Below are 18,974 nucleotides of genomic sequence, written 5' to 3'. Positions count from 1 at the left end.
GGTCAATGGAGGGAAGTGGGTTAAAGTTGTGAGGTGGAAGGGTGGAGGCACTAGTAAAATGTAGGTTTTTTAGCCAAAAAGATGAATACTCAGGAAATTCGACCTGTTATCATTTATTTATATCTAAATAGAGAGCCCCACGTCTTTATTTAAATCATAAGTGCATAGCCTAATTTTTTTCATATTTTTTATATTTTATACCTAATAAAACCCTCTATTTTCCAAAAATCTAACATCATTTCAACAAGTTTTATTCATTTATTTTATATGAAGTTCTTTTAAATCCACAATAATATTTGTTTTGTATAGAAATACATTTAATAAACTAAGATGGCATTCAAAATTTAAAAAAAAATTTCAAAGTATATGAAGATTTCAACTAAATTATAATAGCAATTCAGATCCTCATACTGGAATAGGTCACTAGGACAAACAAACATTAACACTTACAGAATAATCATAATATATATAAATGTCTAAAAGTTGAAACAAAATTGAGTAAATTTGTTGAAAATCTTGACGTAAGGACATTCCGGTAACAACATTACAGTTGCTACAGTTTCTAAGTTATACCTACCAAAGCTAAACTACTACATGGAAAGTTTGAAATCGATAAGACAATTCTAACATGTCTAAATTAACGGGAAAAAGCTCTGGACGGACCGACCCTAATTATAGAAAAGTTTCACTTTTAATAAACACATCACTTTAAATTCATAATTACAAATATGTATTACAATAATTACAAAGACAGGTTGGTTCCTTCAGATTTATAAAATCTAAGCCTTCCTTTGCACCAGATTTTACAAGCTTAATTTTCACTATATCTTGGCAATTCTGTCTTCTTCCACAAGCTACACAAATTATTTTTCGAGCTTTTAAATGATCTTTTGCAAAATATGGTAGTTTGATATTAATAAATCAATCCCACTAAGTATGAATTTTATTACTAATAAGCTTCCCGGATTTTTCATTTTTTGACTCGTGGATTTTTTTTTATAAATTACTTATGTTGAAAACATGAATTTATACCTTTTTCCAAGAAAAAAATATACTCAAGTTCGTATGCAGTTTATTCTTTAGGCTATGCACTTATGATTTAAACAAAGACGTGGGGCCCTCTATATAGGTATAAATAATTGATATCAGGTCGAATTTCCAGAGTATTCTTCTTTTTGACTAAAAAACCTATATTTTACTAGTGGAGGGTATCGTTTTTTTAGCCAGCTAGGAGAAACATTTGATCAGGGTGTGCGAGAATCTCTCTCAATATCCATGTATTTTATATTTATTAGTTGAAGTAGTGTCGAATTTTTACATAATTTTTTTTAGATATTGATTATATTTTACTGGTGACTGGTTAACAATAAAAGGACGTAGAAAACGTTTACATGTTTACATAGAGAGAATTGATAACAATTAAAGTACGTAGAAAACGTTTATATATAACATGTTTACATAGAGAGAATTGATACACAAAAAAATATGACAATCTATTATTTCTATTGAAAAATATATTACTAAAATAGAAAAATTGGATCAAGTGCAGTTCACAGTAAAATCTTCCTGAGATCGATGTAATCAAATCCTTTATTCAATAATGCACAGTTAACTCGCAGCGCACAGAAATGCGCGAAAAAGACTAATTTTTCGCGTATTTTCTTCAGTCAATCTTTCCATATGTATCATATGATATCAGATTATTTAGAGGTCTTCTTATAACACATATAACGTTGTGCGGGCATAACAATATACCTTTAGCCGTTTGGCAGCTAACAGCCTTTAAACTTAAAATTTTTTTTAGAGATTATCGATCCTTGGATAATTTTACTGTGAACTACACCAGAGGTGGATTCTTAAAATAAGTTTACCCCACTAATCTCTTAGTGTGGCAACATTGTTTTCGTGATAAATCCACCAAAATCACATTAAAAATCTACAAAAAATAAACAAAATCATAGAAGGGTTATGAACATATGATTTTATTTGATTTTTGTAGTTTTTTTTATGTGATTTTGGAGGATTTTTCACGAAAACAAATTTGCCCCACTAAGCGATTAGTAGGGCAAATTTTTTTAAGAATCCGCCTCTGATCCGAAAAGAATGAATTTTTTTTCTCTAAAAACGTCATTTGGAAATTCAAATACAGATAAGTAGGAGTTTACAATTTTTTTTTGCAGCGCTTGACATTAATATTAAGAGCAGGGGGATGCTGTGAGTATTGGTGCAAAAAATATGACGTAACAAAAAAAATTAGCCAATGAGAGTCCACTACCATTGCCGCCAGTGGTCAATAACGGCCTCTCATTGGCTAATTTTTTTTGTTACGTCATATTTTTTGCACCAATACTCACAGCATCGAGCAGGGGCTGCTATTCAGCCAATTAATTCTATTTGAAATTGCCAAAAATTAAATAATTTGTTGGTGTAGAGTTGTAACTGAGGGGGAGTGGGTAAGAAGGGAAAGGGGGAGAATAAGGGAAGAGGATTGTGGGGGAAATTTTCACTTAGAATTGTTTAGCAGAATAGCATATAAGTGAAAAGTACGATTAAAAACTTCCAGACAAAGGTCATGCAAAAAAAGGTTGGTTCTTGCCAAAATGTCGCAATTTTATGCACTCCGGTACACCCAGTGTGCAATAAAATTGTCCTTTTAACCTATTTTTTGTTTGAAATTTTATTTTTAATTTTTTTGTTTACAAAATTTAGGTTAATATAAAGTTTTTCTTCAGATGGCATATCCATATATGAAAGTTTTTGCGCATTTTTTTGGGGGACTGTTCATGTTCAGTGGAAAATTACCTGGATCCAGGTTTAGGTGGAACTTGCGGTGGCATTTTCGGTAGGCCTGTGTGTCCTTGAACATTCTGAACAAAAAATAAATTTCATTTGAAAATTATTTAATGAAAATTAAATTATTCAATTACAGTGTATGCTGGCCTCTCATTGGCTATTCTATCGTATGACGTCATAATCTGTGGAGGGACTTTAATGGCATTAAACATAGTTGTATTGACATTACGACGATTAAACTTTTTCTGCGTATAGTAGCTCTGCATAAAAAGAAGATGATTAAAGTCCCTCCACAGATTATGACGTCATACGATAGAATAGCCAATGAGATGCCAGTATACACTGTAATTGACCAATGGTAAAATTTATGCTGGCCTCTCATTGGTTATTCTATCGTATGACGGCATAATCTGTGGATGGACTTTAATCATCTTCTTTTTTTTAGCAGAGCTACTATACGCCGAAAAAAATTGAGTCGTCGTAATGTCAATATAATTATGTTATATGACATTTGATTGTGGATATAATGTTTACCAACTTATTTTTATTAAAGTCATATAGTTGAAGTAAATACATTTTTTTTCTTCAAAAATGGCCTAAATCCTTGAATTTGCATATCGATTTAATGCCAAGAATTTTGAAACAGTAATAGTAATTTTAATGGATTGAAAAAGTTAAACAATGCCTTAAAAGCATGTTAATAACAAGTTTTGTTGTTTTTTGAAATTTTCTTATGAAGACAAACTGGTAAATTTACATAATTTTAGAAACTTTTTGCTTTTGATAAATTAATGAGAGCATTAATACAATTATCTGGAAAGCATCCAAGTTAAACTGGAAAGGTATTGTTGACATATAATATCAATGGTTTATGTTGAATTTAGGGTTTTCATTGAAAGTTGTCGATAATTCCACTCAAAGTGCCTTGTCATAACCTCACGCCCTATCTATTTTGAAATAAATTAAAAATAAGGAGTCTTGTTTTGTTTGTTTATTTGGGAATAGTTCCTTTCGTGGCAACGCCCCTTAAGGGGCGATTCGTCGTATTTCTAAAATGGCTTTTGATAGGTTATATTAGATTAGGTGATTGCCCCACAGGGTTAGGCAATTGGCCTCGCAGGGGCTAAAAATAGGAGAAAAGCTACTGTGAAAAAAACGAAGAAACGCCCCTTAAGGAGCGTTGCCACAAAAGGGACTATACCCGTTTATTTATTTCTTAAGGTTAGGTTACATTAGGTACACGGTAGACCCCCGAAGGTGTTATGCATAGGAATAAACTAACCCCCCCCCCACACTTAACTTAAGGGGTTTAGTACTCGATAGGCATTATGGCCAGGTGACCAATACAATGCTAATATATTGCCGTTCTACAAGACAATTAAAAAAGCATAACTTCTTTTTCAATAAGACTTCAAAACCGATTAATATCCGCTGGATTAGAACCGTTTCTCAACCATACCGAGAAAACATGTATATGGTGGTTATACATTTTAATATCCGCGGAATGCTGTATACAAAACGATGCGATAAATAACTATTATAATTATTACATTTCGACTTGAGTTTTATGTTGATATAATGGCAGCACTAAAGGTTGACGGGGATAATTTTGTCATATATGGTCAGCTAAATTTGAGTTGCCGATTGTGTACACAGTTTCCTTGGTTTATACATTTCAATTTTTTAAATTTAGATTTTTTTTTGAAGTTTGAAGCTTTTTTAGCTAGTAGTGAATATTGAGATAGGATGAGGAAACACTGAGGAAACTGTGTACACAATCGGCAACTCAAATTCAGCTGACCCATATAATTGAACTATTTCACAGTTAAATGATTGCATTATGTATATTTCATTCTGATAACCACGAATTAGGGAAGTTATAGTTATTTTTCTTTTTTAGGTAGATTTTTGATAGAAATTATGAATAAGGGGAAGGGGAAGTTTTCCCTACGCGAAACCCCTGCGGACATAGCCTGAACTCAATCATAAAAAAACTACCCCCCTCCCCCTTTATATTTTCAATTTATTTCAAAATGAGGCAAACCGAGTATTTTTTATAAAATCGTAGCTTCTTCTCTATGATCCTGCCTGTGGTAACTTTACAAAGTGTCTCTAAAATCAGCCATGTGACGTCATAAAAATGAGGGATTATCCATATCTTTTTTAGGGGTTTTCTTTCCAACTTCTCATCGTCCTCATTTTTATGACGTCACATGGCTGATTTTTGAGACACTTTGTAAAGTTAGTGCCTATGCTAAGAATTGTAAGTTATACCTGCATAGACCCATGTAGAGTGTTATGATTATGACCACCCAAATGACCGCCAGGCTGATTATGACCAACTCCGCCGCCATGCTGGTTATGCCCGCCTCCCCCCTGCTGCCCGCCGCCATACTGGTTAGGAGGACCGCCGCCTTGTTGACCGCCATACTGGTTCTGTGGTGGACCGCTGTGCTGATTATGACCACCGCCGCCGCCTTGAGGTGGACCATTGTGTTGGCCTTGGTGTTGGGGTTGACCATTCTGAAAAAGATATAGAAATGAAGTTTTCCATTTTGGTCGCAGTAATTTAGTTACTGAAAGAAAGTCTAGGTAATTAATTAAATTTCAAAAATAAAAAAGTATTAACATAGATTATGATGGTCATTTTACTTCCAAATTACTTTCAAATGAATGAACGTATTTTTTTTTAAACATAAAAGAATTCAATTACCGACCCTTACTCAAAATCCTTATACTAAAGTAACAGGATGTTCGTCTATTTGTTTGTGTGTCTGTGTATCTGTGTGTCTGTACCGAAGGGTCTCGCTAACCGCTGAACCGATCAGGTTCTCCTTAACAGGGTAGATTCTCATAGGTCCCGGAAAGGTTTTTAACTATTTTGGGGAAGCCACTACCCTTCCAAATGAAATCGCCCCTAGAAATTTTTTTTACGTTCTCGATTTTAGAAAGAGAGTTCAACGCAAACATAAACGTCAAACGCAATATAGACATATTTTAAATATAAAAAAAAACATTTAAAGTGCCACTAGAGGCCTCTAGGGGCGTAGCCGCTAGTGTATAATAAGGCAAGCTTTTTGTCCTATTATACAGTGTAGAATTAGTTACATGTCTCTGTAGTATCATCTCACAATCTAAGAAAAAAAATCGTCCAACAAGTAAAATTCTTACGCAAATAACATTTAAACTTAAGTCATATGTCTAACAACTGGAAAAATAACCCCACTCTTCAAATGATTGAAAATATTGATGTATCGTTATGACCTGGGACGTCTAAGCTTTTTATTTGAGGGGGCAAATGTGAGGTCTATAAGGTTTATTTTAAAAAATTTTAAAGGGGGTAAAATGAGGGGTTTAAACGTTTGAGGGGACGTATTTAAGTATAACACGCCATTTATACCTGTGAATATAGGGCTGTTCTAAAGCTTTGGTTAGCATACGAGTTTCTCTTACTTGGATCCTCAGGACTAGGGGCGCGCATCCGCCTGAAATTAAGAATAGGATTTTTAAAAATATGATTTTAATATCAAATATTAACTTTTTAACCTACTTAACTTTTTATCCTCCAAGCATTAAATTTACTGAACATTAATTGTATAATAGTTTAATGTTCTTTTTTTTTAAAAAAAAGATCATAAGTAGTTAATAGTTAATAGTTAATAGTTATATACTCATGTTTAAATGTAATAAATACAGTTTCTTAAAAATTGCAAAAAAAAGAAGTAAAAAAGACATGATATTGCAAAAATTGAATCCTACAATTTGAAAAAGATTTTTTTTTAATCTTCTTAAAAGTTGTTTGAGAACTAGCGTACTGTGATATTTATTGAGAGAGCAAGAACGATGACGACCAATCCTTATAATAAAGTAACAGGATGTCTGTTTGTTTGTTTGTCTGTCTGTCTGTCTGTTTGTTTGTTTGTCTGTCTGTTTGTCTGTAACGAAGGATCTCACTAACTGATCTGGTTCTTCGCATAGAAAATAAATATATGATTAATCTCCTTAATAGGGCTGGGCCGGATTCTTTTTGGCCGGATATCTGGCAAACGTTAGATATCCGGCAAAATATCGGATACCCGGCAAATTGCTGGACATCCAGCCGGATAAACGAATATCCGGCATTAGAAATCAGCCAGATATCCTATATCCGGATAGTTTCAATATCTGGTATTCGGCCGGATATTGAAAATAGCCGGATAACCAGCCCAACCCTACTCCTTAACTTAATCTAACATAAGGAGGTACGGACTAACTATAATTATAGAGGATCTACTCCAAAAGGAAATAGTTTTCAATATTAAATAATGCTCAAAGAGTTGAAAGAAAATGCAGGGAAATAAGACAATAGACTATAAATACACTTTTCCCACCATTTTTATATGTTTTAAATTTTTTTTATAAATCTAACATTGCTAGCTTATAAGAAAGAAATGGTAGACTATAATGAAAGAGAAATAGACAATTTAAAATCCAATTATAGTTTACCTAAAATAGTATTTGCTGCCAGGGATCTAAAGGGATAAGACAATGGCCTATAAATTGATGTACAACCCCAATGATCACAAACAAAACTACCCGTTCTAAAGATTACAATGAATAGTTAAAACATTTGGACAATTATCTAAATAAACCAATCAATAAAATTTAATAAAAGTCCCGAAGGTTGTTAAGCAAGCGAATAAGAAAACGTTATTATAAGACGTTGGGGACTAGTGTAAGAAAACAGAGCTGGATCTTTAAATCATTTCAATGGTGCGCAAAATCGGGGTGCGCAGAATTTCAGCCAATTCTGTGCTCTCATTGGTGGAAAGTTGGCTCACCCCGATTTGGCGCACCATTGAAATGATTTAAAGATCCAGCTCTGGTCAATGTTCCCTCTCTACCTGATTTACAGCACAAATAGTTGGTTCAATAGTTCACATTATACAAATAATAGTAATTTCTCGCATCGTATTATAAACGGCTTTCCGCCGATATAAAATGTACAATTATAAGATTAATTTAAGATAAGATTTAATTTTATGATTGTACATTTTTATGTTCGTAGAAAGCTGGATATAATACGATGCTAGACATAGTTTTTTCGTATGGATGAGAACCGGTTCTTATCCACCGGATTCGAATGAATACAAGAAATAAGCTTCTTTTAACAGTGAGGATGTTGAATTTATATCTTAGCTTTAAAGTGAAAAATTAAATCTTAAACATCTTTCATTCGAGAGAGAAAATAAAGTAGTACATAAGGACTAAGGTAACCGATATGGTTCTTCTTGAAGCTAGGGAAGGTTTATTTGGAAAGTGTACCACAACCCTCTGAAGAGAAATCTTCCGTATCTCCCCCCAAAAAAATGACACAACCAACCATTTTTTACCTTTTACCTTTTTGAACTAGAATAAAAAATTAGGAGGGTGGCGACTTATACTCTCTCCCCCCCGCACCTAGAGTGCCCCTAGAAGCCGCTAGGTTTTACTTTTCTACAAATGAAAGTAAAGCCTCCACTATAAAATATCATTTCCAATTTAGATTACTAACTGTTTAAATTATAAAATAATCCAATTATAAAGTTAAAGCTAAATGTAAATCATATACGGATGTTTACAAAAAAAACTAATTTGTCAATTATGTAAAAACCGATGAAAGCTATTTAAACAAGTATGCCAACATCTATAAGCAGCGAAGCACAACATCATTGAATAGACAACCGTACAAAGTGAGGTATATAGATAATGTTCATAGAAAGTAGAAGAAAATCCCAAAACCTCCATAAAGAACATGGTAAATATTTGGATCTACTGCAGTTCACGGTAAAATATTGCTGGTAACGAATATTGCCAAAAGTCTATGAATTTTAAAGGCTGCTAGCTGCCAAACGGCTGAACGTACAGATCATACCCGCGCACCATTTTAAGCGGTATAAGAAGGCCTACAAATAATCTGGAATAGCCAAAATCCAATGATGCACAGGGAAAGCTTCACTGAAGAAAAAACGCGTAAAATAGGCCTTTTTCGCGCATTTCTCTGCACTGCGAGATAATTATGCATTATTGATTTATAGCTATTCCAGATTATTTGTAGGCCTTCATATGCTGCTTAAAACAGTGTGCGGGCATGATCTGTACGTTATGCCGTTTGGCAGCTAACAGCCTTTAAAATTCATAGATTTTTGGCAATATTCGTTACCAGCAATATTTTACCGTGAACTGCAGTAGATTTTGTAGCATGACCGACAGACAAAGGGAATTGTAATCTTTATGCTTTTTGAAAAAAGGAAACACAAACAATTTGCAGTCTATCTTAAATAGCAGCCCTGAAAATTACATTTCCCCCATAGCATTATAGAAGTCTGACGAACGAACATACAAAGTGATTTATAAAGCAGCTTTGTTACTAAAAAACTAAACCTACCCCTGTCCAAGACTGGTCTTTGGTTCTGTCATCTCCATAGACTGGTTCATTGACTGGTTTAGAGACTGGTTAAACAAATATGTGTCTCATCACCTCCGCATATTAAACCCGAGCATAATCTAATAACCGTGATATAAAAGTAACAGGGTGTGCGTCTGTCTGTTTGTACCGAAGAATCTTGCAAAATGCTGAATTGATAAGGTTCTCACTTGCATCTCATAAGTTCGGAGAAGGATTTTGACTATTTTGGGGGAGAATACCACCAACCTACCAAGATAAATATTCCCTAGAAAAAAATAAAACCGCCTTATTTTTTTCTTTTCTTTTTAAAACTAAAATTTAAAGAGGTGGAAGGGGGGGGGGTCGACTTCCTGCCTCCCACCATAAGTGCCCTTAGAAACATACGTTTCAGTTAACAAATATCCATTTGGAATTAAATATTTTAAATACAACAGACAAGAGTATGCACACTTAGAGGCCCCTAGGGTCATATCAAAATGGGGTAAGTGTAAGCGTTAGTCCCATTTTTTTTGTGGGGTTTAAGGTTAACCAGGGATAATTCAGGTAAACCTCCCCAAAAATAGATATTTAAAACCGTTTTTAAACCCCAAAACCTATGTATAAAAATCTGATTATGTAAAAAATATATTATATTTTCAATATAACATCTTGAAAATATGATATTTTATTATGTGGCTATACTTGCAGAATTATTATCTTGTGGAAGCGATGGGACACCTGGTTTAGAGACTGGTGAGGTGACTGGTTGTTTAGGCTGTGCTGAGATACTCCAGGTGCCAAGCCCTAGATACATATAATATATATAAAAGCAAAGAAGTAGGATATTTGTCTGTCTATACCGAAGGATCTCGCAAACCTCTGAACCGACATGCTTCTACTTTACAGTGGAGCTTCTTATTGATCCATGGAAGGTTTATAACTATTTTGGGAGAGAGTTTTCATTCTCAAACAGAAATAGCCCCTGAAAAATATACCCCTATCCCCGCTTTTTTTCCTTCTTTTTGATTGATTTTATTTTTTGTAAACCTTTTTTCTTGTTGCCTCACCCTTTAACACTATTTCAAATATGTCCCATTTTTATAAACAAATTTGATTTCATATTTCTTATTCTCATTTTTCCCATAACTATTAAGTTCTAACACTCTACAAGAGTTATTGTTCGTTTATCCTTCCTTGTGTTTTTAAAGCTTCGCTTTTATGGATGTTGTCATCCTTTTTTAAAATAAAATATATCTCTCAAAGTAAGGTATCTTTATTTATATGCTGAGTGGTAAATGTTTTTCAAACTATATGAACATATTTCCTTAATATACTAATATTCATTTTAAAAGATTTTCCATGGTAAAACTACGTCAATAGAATCCTTGTAAGGGTCAAAAAAATAACTCAAAAGTATAAATAATAGTATTTTCTAAAATCAGTCTTTGATTTTAAAATATATTTTTTTTTATGTTAATTTGTTTTTAATGTATTAAAACATTCATAAAAGTACATATCAATTAATTTGATCTTTTATGTTAATGTAGCCTTAATAGTATTATATCAGGATAGTGGAAGATGGTGATCATAACTATTTTCAGAATTCTTAAAACTTGTTCTCCCCCCTCTCTCCCCCATCTTTTTTTCCCTTCCCCCATCAAACCTATAATTCTGGTGTTTATACAAGTGCGCCAATGTGTTTTTTTATAAAATTGTAAAAAAATGACATCTGTTTGGTTTTCCTTTGCAATTAAGCTTTTTTTTAGGTACAGGGAAGGTTTTCAACTATTTTGGGAAAGCGTATCTCCACCCTCCCAATTTAAAATCCCCCTCCAAATTTTTTTTCTGAATATTTCTTATTAAAACTCAAATTAAAAAGTAGAAGGGCGGTTGACTTATCCCCCTCCCACCTTAAGAACACTTAGAGGCTTCTTGGGGGCGTTCGTTGCCCCTAGTCTTTCTTAATATAAAAGCTATGTCTTGAATTTTTTTTCAATTAGGTGTTTGATCACGAATTTCATATGGTAAAAATATTTTTCTTATTTAATTGTTATCCTAATAAGATAAAAGTTATGCTTGAAAATTGTTTTAATAGCTATTATTATATGTTGCATTTTTAGATAAACGTGAGAGATGTGATCAGAATTAGCGTATCATTTGTACTCTTTTGCGTCATTGCGTATTTTCAGATATGTATTACCCGTCATCTTATATCAGTGCACATATTGGAGGTAAAACCCCCCTGACCCTTTCCATCCCCCCCTAGGGAAAATTTCAAATAAGTGTAGAGGTGGGGGGAGGAATGAGACATACCCCTCTCCTACAATTATTGTCAATTATCTGACAGCAACATTTTTTTAAAAATCATAGCAGAGATTCGAACCAGCGGCTACAGCTTACATTAAATTTTACCTGGTGTTGACTGTAAGGGGTTCCAGGTGGAAGGCCACTGCCAGAAAAGGTCATGGAGTTCCGCTCATTCGTACTGCGGGCAAACAATTTATTCGCAGCATTTCTAAAAAAAATATATTTGAAAAGTTTCCCTTAAAGCGCTATGTCGAAAAAGAGGGGTGGAGGAAGTTTTTTTCTTTTTCTAGGCCTAGTTAGGTTAAGTTATAATGGGTATAAGGTAGACCCGCAAGGCTCAGGAATTTAGAAAAAGGGGATTATATGTGATCGCTACGCAATAGTATTTTCCCTCTATTTATTAAAGGGAAACCCATTAGTTCCTAATTTTAAATGGATGCTTTATTTTTTAAAGTAGGTAAATTAAAAATAATACAAACTAAATAATAGCTTGTCAGAAGTACCATATCGTATATAATATACTAGCGGTTACGCCTCTAGGGGCACTTGAGGAGGGGGTGAGTCGAATTTGATAACCCAATTTCTTATTTTAGATTTTAAAAGAAAAAGTAAAAAAAAAATATTTTGGGGGGTGGAAATATTCTTTATTTTTTTTGTTGGGGGGGGGGGGTTGCAACCCCCCAACATCATCTTAATTTTATTAAAAAAAAAAAATTTCTGAGGGGGGGATTTTTCATTTTTTGGGGGTTGGGGGTGTCCCACCCCCCAAGAAAATAGTTATAATAGTTGTATAATCATTACAAGTAAGGTTTATTTGTCTTCTATTATTCTCTCCCTCTATCCCTGATTATAATATTAAATTATGGATCTAGTGCAGTACGCGGTAAAATGTTCCTGCTGCATTATTGAGTAATGACTATTCCACATTATTTGTAGAACTTCTTTTATCGAATAAACCTTTTTGCGAACATCTTATATAGGTTCTACCGTTTGGGCCTTAGCAGCCTTTAAAGTTCATAGATTTTTTGAGATAATCGTTACCAGGAACATTTTACCGTGAACTGCACAAGATCCTGGTATATTAACCTCATACTGTCAGGACCAGAATAATTATCTCCTGCCTGCTGTTGCTGCTGGTTGGAAAAACCCTGAAAAATCGCATTTTAGGTAAAGTAAGCAAGGACACATGGAGGGTAAACATAAAGAATTAGGTTATTATATTGGCAGTTCATATTTCCTTTCGTTTTCTGCGTCTATATGAAGAGTTATTATAATTCTTTTAAAAATACTAGATGCTACTAGAGGTATGGGGGGGGGGGGTGGTAAGGAAGTTTGCACCTTCCTTTTTCAATTTTAGAATTAAAAAAAAAAGAAAAACTTTTTTGGGTTACCCTCCCACAAAATAGTTTAAAACAATCCTAGGACCTAGAAGAATCTACATTGCAGAGAAGAAGAAGCATATCGGTTCAGCGGTTAGAGAAAACCCTCTGTACAAACAGACAGAAAGACATCATGTTACTTTTATTAAAGGATTGTAAAACAATAAACTGTGTCTCTGATCAATAATGATTAATAATTAAAATGTTGATGAGTTTATCAAGTAGGAAAATAACCATTAATTAAATGTTAACATCATTAATGTAAAACCAAGGACAAACATGAAGCTCAGCCAAAATAATCTATGAAAAAAGTATATACAGTTATAGTTCTCATACAGTACATTAATATATAGTCTCATGTTTAGGTGTTCTTTAGTATATACAGTTAAGAACACGGTTCACAGACGAACAAATAGTTTGATATACCTTAATTTAAAAGTAGTTGCGCTCCTAATTATGTTAGATGAAAAATGTTATTTATTGGATATTAACCAATTTAATCCTATTTATTCTCAATGTTGTCGTATAATTGCAAATCATTTTTCGTATTGTGAATAAATTTTCTAATTTTTGCGATTTTTATTTGTAAATTAACAAAACTATTAAATTTTTCATACAAATTTCGATGCTTTTATTATATTTCATTCACTCTTGTCGTCTAGTATCTTTTTGTTTAGTCGCTTACTGATTGAATAGTGCTTAATTTTATAGTTTTTGTTCATACTTTTTGTCTGGTTGTTTAATGTTTAGTATCATTTGTCTATTTTATTGTTTACAAGAGTATAGTTGTCTAGTGTCTTGTTATCTAGCAAATTGTAGTCTAGTGTCTTGTTATCTAGCAAGTTGTTGTCTAGTGTCTTGTTACCCAACAAGTTGTTGTCTAGTACTAATTTGTATACTGTCTAATTATTGCCATGTATCTGTGTATCTAGTAAAATTAGTATAGTTGGTTATTATCTTGTTGTCTAGTGATAAGATTCTAGTTGTTTATTGTGTGTTGTCTAGTGACAAGAGTCTAGATGCTTAGTTGTCTATTGTCTTGTTGTCTAGGGATAAGAGTCGAATAGTCTAGTTGTCTAGTGTCTAGTGTTTTGCTAGTAATACCTAGCTGTGTTGAAGTGCCGCACTCTGTGTCTGGTAGTCCAGTGTCTAGTGATTTCCTAGTAATACCTGTGTTCATAAATGATGTAGTGCCTCACTCTGTGTCTAGTTGTCTAGTGTCTAGTGATTTCCTAGTAATACCTGTGTTCTTAAATGATGAAGTGCCACACTCTGTGTCTGGTTGTCTAGTGTCTAGTGGTTTCCTAGTAATACCTGTGTTCATAAATGATGTAGTGCCTCACTCTGTGTCTAGTTGTCTAGTGTCTAGTGGTTTCCTAACAATACCTGTGTTCTTAAGTGATGAAGTGCCACACTCTGTGTCTGGTTGTCTAGTGTCTAGTGGTTTCCTAACAATACCTGTGTTCTTAAGTGATGAAGTGCCGCACTCTGTGTCTGGTTGTCTAGTGTCTGGTGTTTTGGCATGTTCAACATCTGCTTCAAATTATTCTGTACCTTAAACAACAGATAAGTTATAGTTCAATAATAATATTATGTTCATGAGAAGCCAGGGAGGGAGGGGACATTGGGCTGTTTATTACAATAGTCCTCAAAGTCTTATGATAACGTTTTCTTATTCGTTGGATTAACAACTTTGTTTTTGATTGGTTGGTTCACTTAGCTGAGGGTACAAACTAATTGTTAATTACGGAAGGGGATATTTTGTTCATCATTGGGTGGATGTTCATCAATTTATTGGCCGTTGACTTATCCCTGGAGATCCCTGATGAGTAGTGCATTAATTACAGGCTTTCAATTAAAAATAATAAAAAGTAAAAGTAAGAGAAAACAATTTTTTTTTTAGGAAATCTCAATGTGTTTTCCAAACACTATTGATTATAACTTTTACTATTTAAAGTCTTAAAATGACTAGTAAATTTGGATTCCATTAAACAACGAATAAGCTAAGTAGACTTGCTGCCCTGAATTGTATATGACTAGTAAACCGGACTCCTGTGTATACCTGTGACCCATGTTTTTGGTTGATAGTGTGTCTGTAGTTAACTGGACTCCCTATAGACCTGTATATGACTAGTAAACTGGACTCCTGTGTATACCTGTATATGACTAGTAAACTGGACGCCTGTGTATACCTGTGACCTCTATGTTCATGGTTGATTGAGTGCCTGTAGTTAACTGGACTCCCTGTATACCTGTATATGACTAGTAAACTAAACTCCTATGTTTACCTGTATATGACTAGTAAACTGGACTCCTATGTATACCTCTATATGACTAGTAAACTGAACTTCTAAGTATACCTGTATATGACTAGTAAACTGGACTTCTAAGTATACCTGTTTATGACTAGTAAACTGGACTCCTGTGTATACCTGTGACCCATGTTCATGGTTGATTGTGTGTCTGTAGTTAACTGGGCTCCCTGTATACCTGTATTTGACTAGTTAACTGGACTCCCTCTAAAGACCTACATATAACTAGTAAACTGGACTCCTATGTATACCTGTGACCCATGCTCATGGTTGATTGTGTGTCTATAGTTAACTGGACTCCCTGTATACCTGTATATGACTAATAAACTGGACTCCTATGTATACCTTTAATTGACTAGTAAACTAGACTCTTGTGTATAAATGTGACGATGTTCAAGTTCATGGTTGATTGTGTGCTTATAGTTAACTGGAATCCCCGTATACCTGTATATGACTAGAAAACTGGACTCCCTCGAAAGACCTACATATAACTAGTAAACTGGACTCCTATGTATACCTGTGACCCATGCTCATGGTTGATTGTGTGTCTGTAGTTAACTGGACTCCCAGTAGCCATTGAAGGATCAGACATGTTCAATCTAAATAAGAATTTATAATTATATTTCTCGTATTCATTCGAATCCGGCGGATAGGAACCGGTTCTCATGAATACGAAAAAACTATGTCTAGCATCGTATTATATTCAGTTTTCTACGAATATAGAAATGTACAATCATAAGATTAAAACTAGTTTTTTTAGCCGGTGCCTTCGGCACCACGGGGCTAAAAAAACTAGTTTTAATCTTATAATTGTACATTCTATATCCGCGGAAAGCCGTTTATAATACGATACGAGAATTAACTATTCTCGTATTCATTCGAATCCGCTGGATAGGAACCGGTTCTCATCCATACGAAAAAACTATGTCTAGCATCGTATTATATCCAGCTTTCTACGAATAAAGAAATGTATAATCATAAGTTTAAAACCGGTTTTTGAGCCCGTGCCTTCGGCATCTTCGGGCTAAAAAAACTGGTTTTAATCTTATAATTGTACATTCTATATCCGCGGAAAGCTGTTTATAATACGATGCGAGAAATAACTATTAAAAGTATCACATCAACATTAAGCAAACGTTAATATTGTAAACAATTTTGCATACCATGTTCAATATTTTTCCAAACTGGCTGATATTAGGATACCCTTCCCCTACTTTACCCATTAGAGTAAAACACTAGAGGGAGAAAGAGTTGAATAACTGTATCTCCCCATTGCAATCGTCTTGTGCCACCTTCCTATAGGGTCATTGAAAATCAACCAATGGTATCACTTGTATTAACACAGCTAAGTAGCAGAAAATTATTTAGAAGCAGACGAAAGAGGTCTTTGAAAAATGAAGGGAGGTAGTTGACTGTATTTACATCTATACTATAGATCTGTTCTTTACCCCATCCCCTCCCCTGACCTTGGAGAAACATATTGACCAACATTTAAGGGCAATACGAGCAACATAATTTGAAGAATAGAATCCCATGGTACAATATCCACACATTCTCTATCCATTTTTACACTAAATATACAATTTTATGAGGTAAAGAAAAAAGATATTGAATAACTAAAACTTAAGTAAGCTTTTTTCATAATAGAGATGTTTTTGAAAGTGTTACACTTTCTATAAATTTATGAAAAATTTTATGAATAGAGTATTATTATATTATTCTGTATGTTTTTTTTTTAATTTTGTAACTTTTATAAATGTGTATCAAGAATAATCAAAGTAAACAAAGAAAGTGCAAATTTTTTTATAGCTAGGTGCAAAAATTATGAAACCGTGTTTTTAGTTACAAAAGACTTTTTAAACAGCTTTTAATTTTGTACATATAGTATAGTTGGAGGGAATATGCCAATACAAAAGTTTTAAAAGGTAGCTGGACAAGTTGTCTCAAAAAATCAACATTGTGACGTCATAAAAATGAAGGATTATCCATTTCTTTTTTAGGAGTTTAGTTAACCATTTCTCCTCTCATCTCCCTCATTTTTATGACATCACATGGCGGATTTTTTAGACATTTGTCAAGCTACTTTAAAAGGCTCTTTTGACAAATGTGATTACCCTTAAAGCTTTTTTTCAATTAAGGAACCCTAATTGACCTTATATAAACGATTCGAGATTATTCCCTATTCAAATTCAATGAGGGCCACATTTGGAGGGTGGGGTTGTTATCCTAACCCCCCTTAAAGATAAAAAAACACACACTCTGAAACTGAAAATAAACAATAACTCAAATGGACCTGCTGTTTTTGAAATTTTAGCCGACAGACAAACATACATTTTATATCTACCGCACCATAATTACCTTGAATATGGAACATTTGGTTGGTTTTGTTGGGGCGGGGGCGGCAGTGGCCCCCCTTGCTGTCCAGGGAACATACTTCCCCCTGGAGGTACCCCAGGTGGTGGTGCTCGATATGGCGGGGGCACTACTTGTCCAGGGCGGTAACTGTTCCCCCCACCTCCTCCTCCAGGAGGCCCGCTCGTGCTGTTTCGGTAACCTAACTGTTGCATATCTGTATTTTTTTTCTGAAAAGAAATGCTTTTTAAAATTGTTTTATAATAAAAATATCATAATGATTAACGTTTCTAAAATTGAACATAAAATTGTATACAATATTAGATAATTATCTTTTCCGTAATTTAATTTTTTAAATGAAATGTCGTTTTGTCAGCCTGACCGTTAATCCAATCTAGTGGGCGGGCATAAAACAACTAAGGACTTATTTCCCAACAAACTTAATTTTAAAGACCCTACATAAGAATATATATAAAACTAATATGTAAGAAATATTTCAAAGAAATGATAATGAATACATTTAATTTCCTAACAAAGTCTTTTCTTTTGATTATTATAAATATTTTATAAATTCACAGATCTTGTAACGAAATGTTATTTTATAATTTTGTTTTGTTTTCATTAATTAGATATCTAAAATGAATGAAGAAAGGAGGATTATATGATCAATAATATTACGAACAGTATGCGTAGCAACTCTATAATCGTTACTATAAAGTCCATAAGTGTAAAATCAATGTATGTCCTTTTACTGTATCCTGTATTTTCGCAATTTTTCGACAAATTTATGTTCAATTTTGTTTAGACTTCCAAATTAATGTGCTGCTTGTAAAATTCTGACACATTCTAAGTTTCACTTTAATGGATGTTGTCATCCTTTTTTTAAAAAAAAGAACGTACTACGAAATTAAACTTTAAATTAAATTTTAAAAATAAATATTTTGTTAGCTAAAAGTTGAGAATTAATTAAAACTTTAGAATAAAATTTACCACATTTCTTAATATTTTTTTATTACGATGAGTTTCTTATATGTTTGAGAAACATCTGCTCTTTATCTTACTTTGTCTGTTGGTTCATCCTTGCTATTTGTGCTTCGCTTCTTATGTTTCTACAGGAACCTTGATGGATAGAAGAATATATGTTATTGTACATCCCCAGTGAAAATAAACAAAAACACCCCTTCTGGATAAAAATTATTGGCTGAGATATTTCGGTACAGTTTGGGTATTATCCTCTTAGAAATTTTTTTTTAATATTGAAAATTTGAGTACCCCCCCCCCCCCCCCGACAGCGAACTATGAACTCTGGCCGCAGCGCTCGGCTCCCTAGCCTGCCTAGCCGCAGCGCTCGGCCCCCTTGCCTGCCTAGCCGCAGCGCTCGGCCCCCTTGCCTGCCTAGCCGCAGCGCTCGGCTCCCTAGCCTAA

The 18,974-nt window shown here is 33.8% G+C and overlaps 1 protein-coding gene across 2 annotated transcripts in view; it reads right to left on the bottom strand.

The window, feature by feature from the left end:
• LOC145324699 (uncharacterized) overlaps positions 1–17,775 on the bottom strand; it is a 48,795-nt gene extending 31,020 nt beyond the window's left edge. Inside the window, exons 1-10 of one of the 2 annotated variants that reach the window (XM_080167290.1) lie at positions 17,556–17,775; positions 15,715–15,796; positions 14,344–14,439; positions 12,593–12,654; positions 11,612–11,714; positions 9,938–10,003; positions 9,200–9,264; positions 6,194–6,278; positions 5,068–5,316; positions 2,803–2,867 (exon numbers count right to left, since the gene is read on the bottom strand). In XM_080167290.1, the coding sequence (XP_080023416.1) occupies positions 2,803–2,867; positions 5,068–5,316; positions 6,194–6,278; positions 9,200–9,264; positions 9,938–10,003; positions 11,612–11,714; positions 12,593–12,654; positions 14,344–14,439; positions 15,715–15,796; positions 17,556–17,764 (1,082 nt within the window). In that variant the 5' untranslated portion in view covers positions 17,765–17,775. The other variant, XM_080167291.1, reaches the window with a different exon arrangement.
• Positions 17,776–18,974: the final 1,199 nt, after the last annotated feature.

The sequence above is a fragment of the Acartia tonsa genome, chromosome 7 (assembly GCF_053477335.1).
Source record: "Acartia tonsa isolate MP-2025a chromosome 7, ASM5347733v1, whole genome shotgun sequence".
Classification (NCBI taxonomy): Eukaryota; Metazoa; Arthropoda; class Copepoda; order Calanoida; family Acartiidae; genus Acartia; species Acartia tonsa.
Note: the sequence above shows the minus strand (reverse complement) of the source record. Positions and strands in the feature narration are given on the sequence as shown.